Here is a 20,959-nt window from a genome sequence, read left to right as displayed (position 1 = left end):
TTAAGGTTTTACCAAAAAAAGGGCACGGTCTGGGTCTTTACATAGGATTTAAATAATGCAGAGGGGATTGGAGAAATGGGGTTGTAGAAGGCAGCCCAATCAGCTACTCATTGACACTAACAGTTCGGAGGCAGAAAAGGACAAATTTTTAAGATATTTGAAAAATAATGAATTTATTTTTGGGGAGCAAAGTTTAAGTAGGAGAGTAATGAGAGAGAAGACTGGAGAAATAAGAAAGAATCAGCATATTAGAGAGTCTTATATCTCTAGATAAAAAGTCTAGACTTTAATGATAAATGAGGGAAATCATTAGATTTTAGGAAATGACTCTGACAGTAGGATGGATAAGGGAAACAAAAAACTGGAGGCAAAAATGCCTGGGAATCTATTAATTTCATTTAGCCTTTCTACCAAAAAGGCTCCTCTTCTCTGAAATCCTAAAATAACGTATCTGTCATCTCCTTCATGATCATGACTTTTGCATGTATCTTATTTTGTCTATTAGAGACAGCAGAGTTTTATTGGTTAAGAGCATGAAATCTGGGACCAGGCTGCTTAAGTTCAAATCCCAGTTGCACTAGGTCCTTAGCACCTATCTGTGCCTTGGTTTCCTTATCTATAAAATGGAAATTATCATAAAACCTGCTTCAAAGTGATGTTGTGTGGATTAAATTACTTAATACATGTACAGTGCTTAGAACAATGCCTGGCACATAGTATAAGTGGTATAGTGTTAGCTATTATCATTTTTAAGTTTCTTCAGGGCAGGATCTATGTCAGATTCAGCTTTGTATCTCCAAAAGTATTTAAATTATCAAGTAAATACTCGATAATTGTGAAGAACAGTGAAAAACAACCTACAATTAAATAATTGATAATTGTTAAGAATAATGAAAAATAATCTAGAGTAGCCACAGTGGGGATGTGACAGAAAAACTAACAAGATTTAGCACATGACTGAATAAAGAAAATGAAGGAGAACAAGGATGCGGATGCCCCTGAGATATCAAACCCATGTGATTGGGAGAATAACAATGGGGTTTTGGGAAGTCCAGAAGGGAAGCCATTTCTGAATAAAAGGGAGGTATGGAACGTTTGGTTTTAGATATCTTGAAGACAAAATGACAGTGAGTCACAACAGCTTTGACAGGACTGAAAGTCTGCAGAGGAGCAGGAGTGTAGCCATGATTTTGGAAGTCTGCTACATAAAGGCAACAGCAGAAGAGCTGTAAGGATACAGAGGTCTAACTGAGACTTTTTATTAATTAAGACTACTTTCTCTCCACTGAATTCAAATTTGTTGAGTGGTGTTGTGTTCATATCCATCATCTCATCTACATCAGCTTAAATGCTATAAATTATAGTTGAGTACTGAAACTTACATGCAGTTACAAATCCACACTTTAAGAGATCAAAGAAATTCAGCCATTTTATTGGGCTAACTTTATAACTAAATAGTAAATTATTAAAAATGACAATAATAAAAGGTAACTTAACACTTACCCTGAATCACAGAAACAGTTCCACAGTCCTTGGCCATGACTCCAGAGTAAGCGATTAAAAACTCGGTTGAAAATCCGATATAAATTTACTTCCTCAACATCAGGTACCTTCCAGATGCGTGGAAGAACTGTACGGACACTTGTTTTTACTATGTCCAAAACCTAGTGGAAAACCCAAAATATTTCAAAATCTAGGTGTATACATGTGTGCCTAAAATTCAAAGATGAATATATATAATTCAAAAATGAATACACACACACACACATACTCACTCACTCACTCACTCACTAAACGACAGCACAGAATGAAAAGTCCAGAAATAGATCCAGTATTTATGAAACTCTGGTATATGACATAGGTGGCAAGTCTGACTCATTGGAGTAAGAAGAGATTAAATTTAAAAATTAAAGTTAAGTGAAATTTAAATTAAATCAATAAATGGAGAATTTTTAAATAGTAATCTTCATGGAAAAAATAGATAAAGTTGAATCATTCCCTCAATTCACAAAAATCAACTCTAGAGTGATTAAGGTTTTAAGTTTGAAAAATAAGCCATTAAATATCTTAGTGAAAAGTATTAGTGAATATCTTTTAGACCCTGGTTTAGAAAAAGGTTACTTAAGTAGCAAAAAAGTATAGAACATAAAAGATTAATAGGTTTCCCTTATATTAAAATTAAGAACTTCTGGCCGTCAAAAGATAGCTTAAAAGAAATAAAGATCAAGTTACAAACTGGGAAAATACATTCAAAACATATACATCTAACAAAAGATTAGTATCAGGAATATATAATGAATGCCTAACCAATTGTTAAATACACACCAACAAATTAACAGAAAAAAATGGACAAAAATACATGAACAGGAATTTCACAAAAGAGGAAATAAATATGTCTGATAAACATAAAGAATAAAAATTAAGACTTATATAAGACATCATTTTCTATCCATTTAATTGACAAAAATTAAAAGTCTGACAACACCAAGTGCTGGAGAAATATGGATCTACAGCATCTCTTAGACTTGTTGGCAGGAGTACAAACTGGAAAATAGCTGGGCATTATCTCCTAAAGTTGAAAATGCATATACCCCAAGACCCAGCAAGTTTATTCCTAAGAGAAACTCTCTCACAGGTTAAAAACAAAAGCCACGTACAAGAATGTTCAAACAGCTGTTCACAATTACAGACAACTTGAAAAATTCTAACTCTCCATCAATGGGAGAGTGAATAAAAGTCGTATACTCATTCCCTTGGACTTTTATACAACAGTCAAAATGAATGAAATTAAAGGGCACACAACAATCCGGAGCATCTTAATTATCAATGGTTAAGTTTTTAAAAAATACATACCAGTCATTACATACAGTATGAAACTCTTTTAATAGAAGTAAAGACAATTAAATTTTAAAAATACTTACGAGGAATACACATAGATATAATAAGAATATATAAAGAAAGAAAGGAAGGGACTGGGGAATACTGAATTTAAGAAAATGGCTACCTGAGACATAAAGGGCCAGGGGGATGGAAGGTAGTCATTTGATAAGAAAATAGATTATTGCCAAGATACTTGATTTGGGTGTTGGGTTCACAAATGGTACAATAACTTAAAAACACTAACTAAATAAAAGCAGACCACATATGGACCATAATGAGGAAGTATCATGAAATAGGCCTAGGATTAATCTAATTCTGGGAAACTAAAATCCTAGAGGTTCTGAAAAATTTATAAATCCCAAAAAGCTACTTTGACTAATTCAATGTATTTAATACTTCTGCAATTCAGGTATTTGCAAGGAAACACTTTTTTTAAAAAGTAAATATGAACAAACACAGTTATCCTAATTTCAGTTCACCAAAGTAGAATTTTCACTTCTTATTTTATCTAATTAAAGGGACTCCTTGTAAAGATGACAGTGAGAGATGAAAAGAGAAAGACTTTCAAACATACAGACTGAATGAAGATCGATTTTTCTCCATAGGTACAAACGTATAGAAAATTGGGAGCATATAAAAGAAGAACTGAATTTGTTTCTCTTTAAAACAGCCATATTTAAAGAAGTGATATTAGTTTTCTCGGAAAAAGGCAAATTTAGAATAAACATCTGTTTAAAAACTCATTCTACGAGGCCACCATCACCTTGATACCAAAACCAGAAAAGGATGTCACAAAGAAAGAAAACTACAGGCCAGTATCACTGATGAACATAGATGCAAAAATCCTCAACAAAATACTAGCAAACAGAATCCAACAGCACATTAAAAGGATCATACACCATGATCAAGTGGGGTTTATTCCAAGAATGCAAGGATTCTTCAATATACGCAAATCAAACAATGTGATACACCATATTAACAAATTGAAGGAGAAAAACCATATGATCATCTCAATAGATGCAGAGAAAGCTTTCAACAAAATTCAACACCAATTTATGATAAAAACCCTGCAGAAAGTAGACATAGAGGGAACTTTCCTCAACATAATAAAGGCCATATATGACAAACCCATAGCCAACATCATCCTCAATGGTGAAAAACTGAAAGCATTTCCATTAATATCAGGAAAAGACAAGGTTGATCACTCTCACCACTCTTATTCAACATAGTTTTGGAAGTTTTAGCCACAGCAATCAGAGAAGAAAAGGAAATAAAAGGAATACAAACTGGAAAAGAAGAAGTAAAGCTGTCACTGTTTGCAGATGACATGATACTATACATAGAGAATCCTAAAGATGCTACCAGAAAACTACTAGAGCTAATCAATGAATTTGGTAAAGTGGCAGGATACAAAATTAATGCACAGAAATCTCTGGCATTCCTATACACTAGTGATGAAAAATCTGAAAGTGAAATCAAGAAAACACTCCCATTTACCATTGCAACAAAAAGAATAAAATATCTAGGAATAAACCTACCTAAGGAGACAAAAGACCTGTATGCAGAAAATTATAAGACACTGATGAAAGATATCAAAGATGATACAAATAGATGGAGAGATATACCATGTTCTTGGACTGGAAGAATCAACATTGTGAAAATGACTCTACTACCCAAAGCAATGTACAGATTCAATGCAATACCTATCAAACTACCACTGGCACTTTTCACAGAACTAGAACAAAAAATTTCACAATTTGTATAGAAACACAAAAGACGCTGAATAGCCAAAGCAATCTTGAGAACGAAAAATGGAGCTGGAGGAATCAGGCTTCCTGACTTCAGACTATACTACAAAGCTACAGTAATCAAGACAGTATGGTACTGGCACAAAAACAGAAAGATAGATCAATGGAACAGGATAGAAAGGCCAGAGATAAACCCATGCACATATGGTCACCTTATCTTTGATAAAGGAGGCAGGAATGTACAGTGGAGAAAGGACAGCCTCTTCAATAAGTGGTGCTGGGAAAATTGGACAGGTACATGTAAAAGTATGAGATTAGATCACTCCCTAACACCACACACAAAAATAATCTCAAAATGGATTAAAGACCTAAATGTAATGCCAGAAACTATCAAACTGTTAGAGGAAAACATAGGCAGAACACTCTATAACATAAATCACAGCAAGATCCTTTTTGACCCACCTCCTAGAGAAATGGAAATAAAAGCAAAAATAAACAAATGGGACCTAATGAAACTTCAAAGCTTTTGCACAGCAAAGGAAACCAAAAACATAAACAAGGCCAAAAGACAACCCTCAGAATGGGAGAAAAATATTTGCAAATGAAGCAACTGACAAAGGATTAATCTTCAAAATTTATAAGCAGCTCATGCAGCTCAATAACAAAAACAAACAAACAACCCAATCCAAAAATGGGCAGAAGACCTAAATAGACATTTCTCCAAAGAAGATATACAGACTGCCAACAAACACATTCTTTCATGTGTTTCAACATCATTAATCATTAGAGAAATGCAAATCAAAGCTACTTTCATGTGTTTCAACATCATCAATCATTAGAGAAATGCAAATCAAAACTACAATGAGATATCATCTCACACCAGTCAGAATGGCCATCATCAAAAAATCTACAAACAATAAATGCTGGAGAGGGTGTGGAGAAAAGGAACACTCTTGCACTGCTGGTGGGAATGTGAATTGGTACAGCCACTATGGAAAACAGTAAGGAGGTTCCTTAAAAAACTACAAATAGAACTACCATATGACCCAGCAATCCCACTAATGGGCATATATCCTGAGAAAACCATAATTCAAAAATAGTCTTGTACCAAAATGTTCATTGCAGCTCTATTTACAATAGTCCAGAGATGGAAACAACCTAAGTGTCCATCATCGGATGAATGGATAAAGAAGATGTGGCACATATATACAATGGAATATTACTCAGCCATAAAAAGAAACGAAATTGAGCTATTTGTAATGAAGTGGATAGACCTGGAGTCTGTCATACAGAGTGAAGTAAGTCAGAAAGAGAAAGACAAATACCGTATGTTAACACATACATATGGAATTTAAGAAAAAAAAATGTCATAAAGAACCTAGGGGTAAGACAGGAATAAAGACACAGACCTACTAGAGAATTGACTTGAGGATATGGGGAGGGGGACGGGTAAGCTGTGACAAAGTGAGAGAGTGGCATGGACATATATACACTGCCAAACGTAAAATAGCTAGCTAGTGGGAAGCAGCCGCATAGCACAGGGAGATCAGCTCGGTGCTTTGTGACCGCCTGGAGGGGTGGGATAGGGAGGGTGGGAGGGAGGGAGACGCAAGAGGGAAGAGATATGGGAACATATGTATATGTATAACTGATTCACTTTGTTATAAAGCAGAAACTAACACACCATTGTAAAGCAATTATACTCCAATAAAGATGAAAAATAAATAAATAAAGCAAAAAAAATCAATTTAGGGAAAAAATTTCAAAATAACATTTTATTTATAGAAGAATATCAACTACAGCTTCTCACAGTGAATTGTGTAAGCAGCATGATTCCTTCGTTTCCTACTCCAGCTTCTTTCACTGTGAAGTGGGAACAGTATGTAAACCCTACAGGTGTCAGGGGTGTGTGGGCTGAAGGGGAGGAGAATGAGGAGAGATAATGCAATCTGTAATAAAGTAGCTTGTGAAAAACATTGTCCTGGAAAAGCTTGTTATTAGATAATGAAATCTTAATTATGAAAAGGGATTTAAAAGTTTTTGATATGAGTTGTTCACAATAATACTGATATAATTTGGATATCAGACATTAATTCATACTTTTTATCTTTTTACGATTTTCAGTTAAGCTAATAGTTTAACCTTTTATATTTTTAATGTAGAAAACAGGACTCATAATTGATGTGATACAAGAATCAACACTAGCAGTAAACAGCAAATTTTAATCAATTCTCTTCTCAACTTCCCTTCCTCCTTTCTATGTATTAGTGAGTAATAACAGGCCAAAAGTCATAACGCAGGAAGAATTTAAAAAGCAGCAAAGATAACCCATAAATTGGTTTCAAGAATAAATATGAGTTCTACATAATAAATGCAATTAAAATGTTAACAATACTGGAAATTTTAACATTATCTTCGTTTCATATTCTATTATTAAATAATTATTCAGCTTTAAAGTGACACAGCATTTGAGATGACGAGTTATTCGTTATTCCTTCTGAATATGTGCACAGTGAAATCCATAGGATGCGACAGAACCAAAGAGGAGGGCAGCTCACATGAACTGGCTGCCTGCTCCGCGCCAAGCACTGCTCTCCGTACATCACTTAGAGGAGGCTCTCTTGGCCGCTACTCTGTACATGCTTTGTTCTTAATTTCGAGGGAATTTTAAAGCATGATGGTCTAATATACTAGCCTACACATGGCTAAAAGCAGCAACTTCGGAAAACGGCCCAGGAGTTAGGGATAGGGAATGCAGCTGTGCCACTCCTCATGTTTCCTCCAACATGGAGACGGATAAATCTTCAGGCCTCTTGCAACCCAGCAAACAACTCTGCCTGAGGAGTGATCTCCCAGATTGTGAGACCAGCATGGTCTGGGCAACCCAGAAACTTGCTCGTTCTTTGCCAGAGCACCTTCTGGGAAGATACATTCTCCTTTGCTTCCCTTCATCTTTCAATTTCAAGCTCTGGTCCTGGAGAAAGGAGTGGGTTAGAGAGACCTGTAATTTGGAGGATATGAGGGCATATAAACCAAGGAAGCAAGAGCCCAAACCCTTCATCTCTCCTCTGAGTCTTCACACAGCCTCACTCCTCTGCCTGGAACAGTCTTGCCCCAACTGTTCACCTGGTGAACTTCTATGTTTTACCTCAAACATCACTTCTCCAGGGAGACCTTTACCTGCCACTAAACTATTGTATGATCCCTGAATGCCCAACTCTTCCCCTATTAATAATTATCTCACTTTATTTTAATTTCCTGTTTAGTTAATGGAGACTGTTGGCTACATAAAAAGAGGAATTATACCAGTATACCTACCATGTCCCCAAGGCTCAAAAGAGGTCTAGCACTTAGTAGGTGTTTGTCTTAGTGAAAATGCTTCTTGCAAGAAAGTGAAACCTATGCAAACAAGGTAAAAATCAGAGCTAACACTTATTGAAGGCTTACAATGGACCAAACACTGTTCTAATCACTTTTACATATAGCAATTCATTTAATCCTCAAAATAAAAACACTGAGATAGATAACACTGGTCCACAATCCCTTTCCAAAAATCTTGAGGCTAGATTTCATAATCATACACATTACTATTTCCACAGGAAAACATGTGAATATTCAAACCAAGAGACAGACAAAAATAATAACTTCCTGTAGGGTCATTGTCTCCAAAGGAGTTCCGGCGGGTTAGGTTTTGCTGCCTAATGGTTATGAAAAATGTTTGGTTCTGAAAACATTTTGGATCTCATTTTATGGATGAGAAAACCCAGGCATAGAGCAGATAAGTAACTTACCCAGGATTGCACAGTTAGGTAATGGATAGCTATGTAGCCTGACCCATGATCTTAACCACTACCTGACAATGCCTCATAATTAATTTGATCTGTCCTGGTGCCAACAGCAAAATCCTAGAAGAGATTGTCTCTTCTTAGATTCAGATTCACCTCTAGTCAAGTAATACTTGGGAAAATGGGTGGAGTCACTGTGTACAAACAAGGTTGCCCAGGCACCCCCTCCAATAAGGCCATGCAGTCCATCAGGAACCAGTTTGCTTAAAAGGCCACACAGATGGGGAGACAATGCCTGTACCTCTAGCAAAACACTGGCTGAGTAATTTTAGGAAGGCAGAAAACAGGCAAGAAATCAGACTGGGATGAGGAAAATTAGTGTCAGTTCTATCTGCAGTGCTATTTGGATTTCTGGGTGTTTTGCAGTTAGAAGTAAATGGATGGGAGATGAATAACTTGTGAAACACAAAAACAAATAGTCAGCAAGGTGCCCTTTGTGTTTACCTGTGGACTCATGTGAGGCTAACTTATAGAATATGTTAGGTAATGGATCCATTTCCTGACATTGTGACTTTTAAAAGCATCCCGATCCAACATCAAGCTCTCCAAGGGAAAAAATAAATGGGATATTCAGTCAATGAAAGCATTAATAAAATGAAAAGATTTATCTTTTCCATATGAAATATAGCACATTTGAAGGCATAAAGCCCACAGACAAATTCATATTTTGCAAGAACATACAGATGCTGAATGACAAACTGCTCCATATGGCTGAACAGTTGGTCCTAAATTAAAATAATGGCATGAGGTGAGGGAGGTTTAGAAATAACATTAAAAACACTACATGCTGTACTAATGATGCATGCAGCAGCCGTGACATAGAGTAAAGGCATCTTTGCTGATGGAAAATGAACAGCCCTGTACAGCATCTATGTCAGCCCAAATGAAAAAGAGATGGAAAATAATAACGTCAAAATTCATGCAGAAGCAGCTACAGTAGGTATTTAAAAAATTGCTATTTAGAGAAGAAATACTTGATAAACAAGGGTTTCTTAGAACCCCAAAATAAATGCAAATATTGTACAACCTTATTATCACTACTTATTTCTCTTCCTTCTCCAATCTTAGTTTATGCCTAGATATCAGAGAATAAGCTTTTCAGAAAATTTGGCATTCTTCACAGCCCACCATTGCTGTGATATTTTCATACTTCAAGTATATTCCTTACAAACTATATAAAGCAACTGCATTCTTAGCAGAAAGCTGAATTATGCTAGTGTGGAGTTACCACAACATGCATTAAGTAAGATCAGCTGATTCCATTTTCACCTGGTGAGGATTCCTTTCAGTAGTTTAGTCCTACATCACTGACCTTTAAATTTTACTCCCATTAAGAAAAATTTGAAATAAGACATGTGGAAGAGTTTGTGTGTGTGGTATTCTAATCTTAAGAGTTTTGCAATATTCAAATGAGAAACTAGCAAAAGCTTCCAATACTGGAGCAGAAAAAGTGAGATACATATTTCAACAATGGTTTCTAAATGGAATTAAGAGATTTAAATGAGTCTTGTGCATTCCACATCTAGAATTCTCCTTGCGACATGGTCGTCTCTCAATCAATATTGTTGAGTGCATGTTTTAATGAGCAAATAAATAAATGAATGAATAAACAACTCTCAAAATCCCCAACAGTGCCTAGTATAGCTCTTGAACAAAATTGGCAACCAATAAATGTTTGTCAAATTAAATTGTATCACACACAACCTTTGTGGTAGTCATGGAGACATGCCATTTGAATCAACCAGCTTCTAAGAGTGCAGTTAGCTGACAGCATCCCCATTCAGGATTTGTTACAACAGTCAAGCCAAGCTTATACTCTCCCCGGGCTGCTCCCGACCAAGGATTGAGCACGATTGGGATACCAGAGGGGGAATATTTCTGCCCAGTGTGATCCTTCTAACAGGCAATCTGTGTTCTGGGCTCCCCATCAGCCTGACAGGCCTTTCTCAGAACTTCACTAAAGTCTGAAGATCTTCCTCCCCAATCCTCCTGCCTTCCATTCACTGGTGTTAGACCAATACTGCAGGTGGAAGGCTCTTCTACCTGCTCAAACTTTCTCTCCCCTTTATCCTTCTTGGGTGTCTTCTCTCATAAATGTCTTTCACTTCTAATTCTGTCTTATGTCTGCTTCCCAGGGAACTGAACTGACATAGCCATCCAATGATTATTGACTATCATCATAGTCCAAAGGATAGATCTGATTAATCCACATCTAGATGTTAAATGAGTTAAGTTCTTGGCCTTCTAAATGGGTAACTTTTAATAATACCTAATGCTACATTCTAAAGCCGACCCACATTTCTAGGTTTCTTTTTTGTCTTGGTTGCAGTTTCTAGCTTTATAAAGCAATAGCACAGGTTTCAAACAGATAGTCAAATGAAGAGTCAACATGTTACAACCCAACAGACAAATTTTTATACTTCATTTATACATATTCTACATAAAATAATTCTACACATGAAGAGTTCTTAGTAATAAAATACATCAGAGAAACAGCCTGGCATGAAGATCCTTAGAAGGAAAAAAATTCACCTGCATTTTATACCTTCTAAGCCTAGAGCACCTTTGCCATATGATGGCTCACTTCCTCACAAGAACTCTCCAATACTTAATGCTACGAACCTCAGAGAAGTTGTGAGAGGTTACCTGCCCCCGCAAAAAGGGCAGGGGCAGTACTGAACCCAAGTCCATATGACTGCAAGTCCAGTTCCTCTTTCCACTACCTATTATTGCCCCTTTAGTTTAATATCAACATATAAAAGCTTTAAAAAAAAATTTCAATACACTTTGCAGCTAATTATTATATTGGCTCTCTTGTTGTCAAGAAAAAAAATATTCCAGTCAGTCAGTCATTCTCTGATCCCACTTTACCTCTGATTTCATCTGAAATAAACAAGGTAGGGAATAATGTATAATATATACATTATTATAAATACATAAGGAAGTCTCATCCATCGCTATATATCCAGGAAATTAGAGTCTGTTTTGGGGGAAAAAAGCCTTTTAAAGAACAAAATGTTGATGAAAGAACAGGAAACAGAGTAATCGTAACAACTGGAAGAAAAGTTGCTACAGATAAGTTGCCTACTGTGTAAATACTGGGCTTCCTCTTCTCATCATAACCTACACCTAGCATCCCTCAGCCACCTTTCTGGACCCTCCATGAACCTGGGCAACTTTGCAAGATAAACTTATTCTTGTTAAGATCAGCCCTTACTCTTCTCTGAGAGTCAAAATTCAAGCTATGAAATAATGCCATTTGCAGCAACATGGATTGCCATACTGAGTGAAGTAAGTCAGACAGAGAAAGACAAATATTGGGTTGGCCAAAAAGCTCATTCGGGTTTTTCCGTACAGTGTAATGGAAAAAAACACAAACGGACTTTTTGGCCAACCCAATATCATATGATATCGCTTATATATGGAATCAAAAAAAAATAAGGTACAAATGAACTTATCTAAAAACAGAAATAGAGGCACAGATGCAGAAAACAAACTTATGGTTACCAGGGTGTGAGGGAAGAGGAGGGATAAATTGGGAGATAGGGATTGACATATACACACTACTATATATAAAATAGATAACTAATCAGGATGTACTATATAGCCCAGGGAACTCTGCTCAATACTCTGTAATGACCTATATGGGAAAAGAATCTAATAGAGTGTATATATGTATAACTGATTCACTTTGCTGTACAGCAGAAACTAACACAACATTGTAAATCAACTATACTCCAATAATTTTTTTTTTTTAAATTCAAGCTATGAATTCTTCTGCCCCAAATAGAACTGTCTATTAAATTACCTTGTAGAAGAATGACTATAACTGCTTGGGTAGCTTTGTGTTGGAGATGGGACATCTTATCACTGATAACAAGCACAAAGGAAATATAGTAGCTTTGAGTAATGCCAAAATGGAAGATGCAACAAAGGAGTTCAAAGAAAAAGAAAAAGGTGTTTAAGTTGTAATAAAAAACATGCCCTCTCTCATCAGTGCTCTCACTCCCTTAACATAACAGGGTATGATGAATACAGAGATGCAGATGCACATCTGAGAACTGGAGGGAAGGATTACACAAAGATAACTTACTCCAAATATTCTTAGAGTAAATCACTATAGCAGAAGTCACTATACTGACACAAGTACTTGCTAGTAAATTTAGAAGCAAGTATTTACTTTTACTCGAAATTTATAAACACAATCGAGCATAACAACCCTAAAACATGAAATAGATTGTTTCTTCTAATTGATAAACATTATTACTATTCATGCACATCATTTGATCACCCCATACAATGTTTTATCAGACCTTCTCGTATCACATGTTAAAAAAAATAACAGCATTATCTTAATTTGTTGATGTTCAGATAAATACATAGCACTAGTAAAGAAACAAGGGTAAAGAAAGAAGAAGCTAACTTGCTATTGACAGGATCCACAAAAGAGTCTAGATTTGAATCAACTGAACAAATGTTTATAGAAAGCCTACAGCTGACTACAAAGTAAGACACACCTCCCCCCCTCGCCCCTGGCTTTTAGAAAGGTGGAAAAATTAATACAGAAACCTCTCAAGTCAGATCATAAGTACAACTGAGTATGAAGTACTGTGAGGATTTAGAATAGGGAAAGATAATATCTGGTTATGGGGGAATACAGACAGGCCTCACAGAAATGCCTGTGTCTCCCTGTCATTGTTTCATTTCTAAAAAGATTATGTTCACTTGAAAAGAAACAGAAATATACAAAAACAAAAGGAAACATGACACCAAATATTACCACTTTCCTTCCTCTGGCTCAGTAAGTCTATCCTCCAGAAATAAAATATCTTAATTTTTGAAATTTTTTAACACTAGATATATATTTTTAAAACAGTAAAAATCAGAGTGGTGATTTAAAGTAGAACAACACATATTACTGTATAACTTGTTTGTTTAATTTACTATCTTGGTATAAGATGGCATATGAAAAGGAAAAAGGCACTCTCTCTTTGAGATGCCCAAGGCAATGGTGACCTTAATGGACATCCTTGCAAACCCTCTGATAGAATTTCTCAGCAGGAAAATAACTGAGAAGGTTCTCATGTAAGAACTTAGAAGGCTACACGTGGTCTGTCTAGATCCACGCTCTTAAATGCAGTAGTCACTAGACACATTTGGCTATTTACATTTAAGTTAATTAAAATTAAAAGTTCAGTTCCTTAGTCACAATAGCCACATTTCAAGATCTCACTCAATGGCCACATGTAGCTAGTGACCACCGTATTGGACATCACAGATACAGAACATATCCGTCATTGCAGAAAGTTCTATGGGACAACACTCACAGTAAATAAACCTGGTATTTTTATTTCACCTGGCTAGAGAATGGATTGGTCACAAAGACTGCATGGGTAACTAATGAAGAATAAAGATGAAAGTCACCCAAATCTGGAAGGCTCCCTCAGTGCCAACGTGAACCACACTTAGTTGGCCTTCATCACTCTGAACCAGAATGCTTCCCATATGTGAAAAGAGATGCCTGACGGCTGATGGACTCATGACCTCCCAGAAACCATGCACTTGGTGGCTGCTTATCGCTTATATTCTTCACTCATGATTAGTAAAATCTGGCTAATTCTACCAATGTACATATGTTGCATATGTCACAAGTCATAATCTTGTGCTGTATCTCAAGTTAAGATCTATGATTCCAGAATAGCACTCAATTTAACACAACTGAATAGTATGGGTGTACTATAATTTATTTAACCATAAATCTACTGATAGATATTTAGGCTGCTTCAAGTGTTTTGCTTGTACAAATACCACTGCAGTGAATGCTCATGTGCATAAATCTTTTACACATACATTTTATACAGATTATTATTCTGTAGGACAGAATGCTGGAAGTGGTTTTGCTGAGTCATAAGGTTGTGAACATTTGTAACTTTAATAGATACAGCAAACTACCTTTCTAAAGAGCTGTACCGATGTGTTCTCTCTCTAATAGTATAATAAAGCCCCTTTTATCCAGACTATTTCCATCATTGCATATTATGTCTTATTAATTTTTGCCGATATGTTTTTTACTTGCTTTTCCTTCAGCATTAGTGAGGACAAGATCTAGTTACATGTTAATTGGCTCTTTGAAGATCCATAAATTGTCTTTTCATGGCTTTTTTATATGCTTTTCCATTTTATTTATTAACTTTACAAGATAGTGTGTCTTCTGCTGATTGATCGGTAGGAAGTATTGGTTTACTTGTGCTACTTTGTGTTTTATGTGCTGCAAACATCTGTCCTCTTCAACATCCACCCCTTTCCCCTGCCACCCAATTCTCCTCACCACTTCTGCCTTTTAACCTGGTTTAAGACATCTTTTGCCATCCATTAAGTTTTTATGTCATCAAATATGTCGTTCTTCTCATTTATGATTTCTGGGTTCTAAAACCTAAGTCTTCCTTATGAAGTTGTTTCTTCATTCTAAGATTATAAACATAGCTTTCTGTATTTTCTTTTAAACTTTTAATATTTTTTTACATATAAAACTATCATCTATCTGGAATTTATTTCTGCATATGGTGAGAGGTAATGCTCCAACTTAATTTTCTTACAAATAGGTAGTCAATTGTTTCAGTATCATTTAGGGGAAAAAATTATCTTTACTCCACTGATTTGAAATGTCACATTTATCAAGTATTAATATCTTATAAGTATTTTAATCTGTTTCTGGGTTATCTATTTTGCTTTTATTACCAATTTAGCTAAACTCTTCTATCTTCTAGGTTACAAAAAGTACAAGGACTTGAAAAGATTCAGGGTTCCAATTCCACGAAGAGGTCCTTATTTTAATGAATAAGGCCACAGTTAGTGACTTGACAAACAGGAGTACTGGGCTTACAGTATGTTTTCAATCTACTTCTGTTACCAGCTTTGTTACACCCTCCTCAACAGCAGCACAGTGTTTGGCACATGACAGGACACTAAGTTGTCCTTTGTTGAATGAGTTAATGCTTAATAATGAGTTCAGTTTACTCAGAGGAAAGTACGTAACTTCAAAGTCATTATTTGATCGCTGTCAACTTTCAGCTTACTAGCAATAAGTCCTAGAAAGGGGAAGTAATAGTTTGCACTATTTAGGAATACAACAGCTTCACTAAAGCTACTAAAATAGTACATCTCCCCCCAGATAATGTTGCAGTGCATCTATGGGCCCCTCGGGCTGCTGGCCACTCCCCTCTCCTACTCTCTGAGATGTTGTACTGTCTCTGAAAATCTCCAAAGCCCCTCCCCATTGGAGGAGAACCTTCACATCTTCCCACCACAATGCCACAGACTCTACCTTCCCTCCTATTAGAATAAGTGCTCCTGGTAGGACAAACCTTCCCAGCTTACTTACTTCGAGGATTTTCTATCACCTCTCTTTTCTGTACCATTCCTCTCTTCTAGATCATTCTCATCAGCAACTAACAAGTGTAAATAGCTTCATCTTAAAACAAACAAACAAACAAAAAAAAATACCTTGTCCTCAACCCACATACCTCTCCAGCTACCACCACATTTAACTTTCCCCTCTATAGCAAAATTCCTTGAAAAAGTGCTTGGACTAGCTGTGCTTTTTCCCATTTCTTGAACCTACTCCATTCAAGTTTTACTCCCCACCATTCCCCTGAATTTGTTATGATCAGGTAACCATTAACCTCCAAGTTGTCAAAAACAACAGTCAGGTCTTGGTGTTCATCTTATAACTCCTATCAGCAACATCTGACTCAGTCGATCACTCCATCCCTGAAATAATTGCTTTACTTGGTCTCAAGGACCCCAAGTTCCCATGGTTTTTCATACTTTACTGGCTGCTCCTTCTTAGTCCCCTTAGATTAATCCCTCCACCCCATCTCTCTGATTTCTATACATAGAAGTGGCCCAGGGCTCAGTCCTCAAAACTCTTCTCTTTTCTAACCACACTTACTCTCTAGGTAACCTCATCTAGTCCCAAGGCTTAAATATCCTAGTGACCCTTAAATTTTGTATCTCCATATGCAACCTTAGCTCTGAACTAAAAAACTCATATATACACCTACACACTCAATATCTTCAGTTGGATGTCTAACCAATATATCAACCTTAGCAGGTCCAAAACCAAAATCAAAGTAAAACAAAACAACAGGAACAACAAAGCCCTGCTCTTTCTCCAGCATCCACCCAATTCAGTTACCACCCTAGCTAAGCAACCATTAGCTCTTGCCTCAGTTACTCGAAAAACCTACCTGGTCTCTACTTCTGTTCTGCCACATTCCCTCTCCCCTAGTTCTATTCTTCACAAGTAGCTCTCATGAACCTTCTAAATTATAAACCAGACTATGTAACTCCTCTGCTCAAAATTTTCCAGTGTTTTTTCATTACTTGGAATAAAACCCAAAGACTGTCCATGGCCTGTAAAGTTGTGATCTGACCCCTGATTATCTATCCAACTGTCACCTCCACATCACTCACTCTTAACCAGCACAAACCAACTATCCTGTACATAAGGAAATAAATGGTGTCTCCTGTCTCATGGATACATCAAGCTGACTTCTACCCCAGGGCCTCTGTATCTGCTCTTCCCTCTGTCTGATGCATTGTACCTACAGATGTCTGCATAGTAATTTTCTCATTTCATTTAGGTCACCTTCTCTCAATTTTTTAATCCTGATTTATTTTTCTTCATAGTACTTAATACTACCTTACATTCCAGTATATATTGGTTTATTGTCAAACACCTTAACTAGAATATAAGCTCTATGAGACCATGGAATCTTTTTTTAATCTACTTGTTTATCCTCAGAAGCTAGAACAGTGCCTGAAACATAGCAGATACATAATAAATATTTGTTGAGGAAATGAGTAAGCAGATGAGCATTTATATAGTTTGATTATGAATGTGGCTTAATGATCCTAGCTTAATACATAATCCAAAAGAGCAAACCTGTTTTTGGGTATTCATTACTCACTTTTCGTTGTTTTACAGAGTCCAATTTTATGAGCCAATATGAAGCCACTTTTGTTTTATGATACTTCCAGTTATCAATCATCTGTTTTGGAGGAGAAACATTAAGAAATTTAATCTAATTAATTTGTGAAATGAAAGCACTATAATACTATTTACAATAAAGAATGTCTACTTTCATAAAAAGACATGCGAAAAGACTTTTAATGTAAGATAAAGAAGCCATCTGAATTTAAAGCTTTTCTCTTTTTGCTGTAAAAAAAGCACACAATCTCTAATGGTTGAAAGTCAAATGTCTTCAGGAATATAAGGTTTGGGAAGAAGCCCAAAACATAGATTTTTCATTTTAATTCCAAGAACTGTATTTACAACATCATTCACAGTAACAAAATATTGAATAACACATTAGAAGATAGCCTATATTTAATTAGGATTCCATTATGCCCCTGTTTTGTTTTTTGTGCAAATCTGCAAAATTTCTGAATATATATTCTAGTTATATATATTATAATGAATAGATAAAAATAGTTGCTGCATAAGTAAACATATAGTAAATAATCTAATGTCTTGTATAATTATTAATATCTTTTATCAATTATATAAGCCTATATCCACGTTTTTTATAGAACAATCACAGTAGCCACAAATATTAGTTCTACTCTGATTATCTAATTTTTCATCTAGCTGATTCAGAAAGGTATTACATAACTTATATCTCTAAGATATAGAAATAAAATGTCTGGTACAAAGACATCCTACTTTATTGAATAAAATAACATATGTAAATAAAAATATATCTAGCATAATGCTTTATAACTAATGTCCATTTTTCTTCCTTTTCCCCTGATGTAACAAATAGCACCTCATTTGCAAACAAAATACCATTTCACTTTTTAAAAAATATATTAACAAATGCAACGCATAATATTTGGGGATTTTGATTATAACTATGTTATGACTACAAAATACAAATTGCCATTATTGATTTGTTAACTAAGAAAGTCTTTTTTATTATTGTTTTTTGTTTGTTTTGTTTCTAGACAGCGCTTTTAGACAGGCCTAAAGTAAAGCTAAAAAGTGAAAAAAGCCAAATGTATGGCTGTGGTTTTTATCCTACAACTGGCCACTAGATGGTGCCTTCTCCTCTGGATTAAAAAAAAAAACAAAAAAAAACAGGGAAACCAGAAAACAACGTTCTATTCTGAGGAATTATCTAAGAAGGACAATTTGAGAAGAATTCTTGAATGAAGAAATAGAACTCTGAGTGAAGAAATGCTCTTTCACCAAAAATATTCGAATACCTTGGACCTTCTTTCTAAATTAGGAGTAAGTCATTGACTTTAATGTGAATTTTAGGACTCTGACATTTTAGAACGTTCCACTGGGTGGTGCAAATGCTTGTGTAACAAGAAAACACACACAACATAAGCCATTTCAAAATCTGACTAACACCATGCAAGGTGTCACATTCAAATATTCTGGACACTTTATGCCCATGGCCCCACTTTTTTCCTTATTATCTCATTCCATAATAGATCTTTCTAAATCGTTACAGAAGCAGGCTTAACTTGATGTGTCTTTAATCATTAAGAACGATAATTATTTAACACTAATTATTTTCACTTGATGAAGCATCATTAAAATAGGACTATACACTAAAAGATATTTTGCATTGCTGATTATAAATGTGATTTCGTTGCTCGTGAATCATAACGATTAAAATAACCCCTGTATCTTCTAAAGCTTGTGGAGGTTGAAAAGAACATCAATTAAGTTTACTATGTCATTGAGGATAATGCCATCAAGCAATAAATTTTAATATTTTAAGAAGAAGAATAAAAAGGCACGAGCTCCTTGGTATTTTATATACATCAAATACTCACATCTTCTATCAGAAGTAATGATTCTGCATCTGATTTTCCTGGAAACCGGATCTTCATGTCCTTGAGAACAAATAAGGTCTGACTTGTTAGATCGTCTTCTTGTTCTTTTGGTCTCAGTTGCCGCAAAGACTCACTCTTAAATTTGAAAGAATACAGATATTTGGAGGGGGTCTTATTTCATTGTGCCACTATAATCTGAAAGATATTTCTAGGTAAAAATGATGCACTTTTAATTGACAAAATAACAATAAAAAAGGAAGAAAATAATGTTTTTACATTTATTCTTAGCATTAAAATCTTAGCATTAAAAGGGTATGATTTCCCAAGAGTGTCTTTCACACTTCCACACAGTTGTATTTTATGTAACTCAAAATACTAAAACAAAAATACAAGTGTTTAAAAAAGACTTCCTGGTCAGTTTCATTTTCTACATATACCTTAGGCAATTCTTGATTAGAAAAAAAAGCATTCATTGTTACCCAGTGAAATTCATTCACTTATATTCTTCAGACTCTTCCCTTTGGAAGCAACTTCCACATTAAATAAACAAATTAAATAAGTCCCTGGTCTATGTGAAGGTACATGGAGATATCTATTTGAGCATTTATAAAACTAATACTATATGTTAACAACACACAGGAAACATTATAAACAATGCCGTACTTCAGTGCTCTAAGGCTAATTTACCAATAGTTTATTTTTTAAAACTATTAATCAATAGTCCCATTAAGGAAAATTTTCCATACAACAAATTTCCCCAAATTTACAGATATACTGTACAGTACACTGGAAAATCACATATCTACTCAGATGATTTTCAACAAAATTATCCTACTCCATCAGCAAATGGAAAATAAAATACTATTCTCAGTGTTCATCCTCAAGTTCTGTGATACAGTGAAGTCTGCCTTTTAAGAGTCCATACTCAGTTATAGGTGAAGAAAGATGAATAAACGCAAATTCCAGGAGGCCATGAGTTGAATTATAGAAAGGATCTGAAGTTCAATCTGTCCTCCTTCCAGCTAATCTCTTTGCCACTTAAATCCTAAATACAGCGCTAATCTCAGGGGAGCAAAACAGAAGACTTACCATCGGAGAGTCGGTAGAGCTGGAATCATTTCTTTGAGGCGGATGCCCCACGTAGGAGGAAGCACGGTTTAAAGAATGTGACCGAGACCCTGAAGCTGACCGGGATGATGATATCACTTGTTGAGCAGAAAAGGGGCGGTTGTCTGCACTGGATGGTGATTGAGAAGAGATGGACCGAGGGCAACTGACTGAACGCCTTATGGAGCCTATGGATGATGGAGAGGAGGGATCGCACAGCAGCAGAGTTAGTAGAAGTTTTCCACTGTATTGGATCTATACAAAGTAATAATTAGCAGGGTGGCAGTAAATGTCAAAGCATAGGCATCATCATGAGAATATGAGTTTGGAGTTAATTCTTCAATTTAAGCAGTGAACTTGGTGCAGAACCCCTGTCATGTGTAAAGAATGGCTATCATGAGAATAATACTTATACAGTACTTTAATGTTCTAGTCTCAAAACATGACATAAAAGGAACAAAAGAAAGGAACGCTAACATGTATGGAGCTCCTTCTATAAACCAGGCATCATGCTAGGCGCTTCACTTT

At 35.6% G+C, this 20,959-nt stretch overlaps 1 protein-coding gene across 3 annotated transcripts in view; it reads right to left on the bottom strand.

Annotated features, from left to right (window-relative positions):
- Positions 1-20,959, bottom strand: part of TTLL7 (tubulin tyrosine ligase like 7) — a 97,980-nt gene that overhangs the window by 15,837 nt on the left and 61,184 nt on the right. For all 3 annotated transcript variants that reach the window (XM_060303554.2, XM_030866049.3, XM_030866050.3), the window contains 4 exons: positions 20,414-20,619; positions 19,325-19,459; positions 17,446-17,526; positions 1,504-1,664 (listed from right to left, as the gene is read on the bottom strand). In XM_060303554.2, coding sequence (XP_060159537.1) covers positions 1,504-1,664; positions 17,446-17,526; positions 19,325-19,459; positions 20,414-20,619 — 583 coding nt within the window. The remainder of the gene's footprint in view (positions 1-1,503; positions 1,665-17,445; positions 17,527-19,324; positions 19,460-20,413; positions 20,620-20,959) is intronic.

Source organism: Globicephala melas, chromosome 1, assembly GCF_963455315.2.
Source record: "Globicephala melas chromosome 1, mGloMel1.2, whole genome shotgun sequence".
Taxonomy (NCBI): Eukaryota; Metazoa; Chordata; class Mammalia; order Artiodactyla; family Delphinidae; genus Globicephala; species Globicephala melas.
Note: the sequence above shows the minus strand (reverse complement) of the source record. Positions and strands in the feature narration are given on the sequence as shown.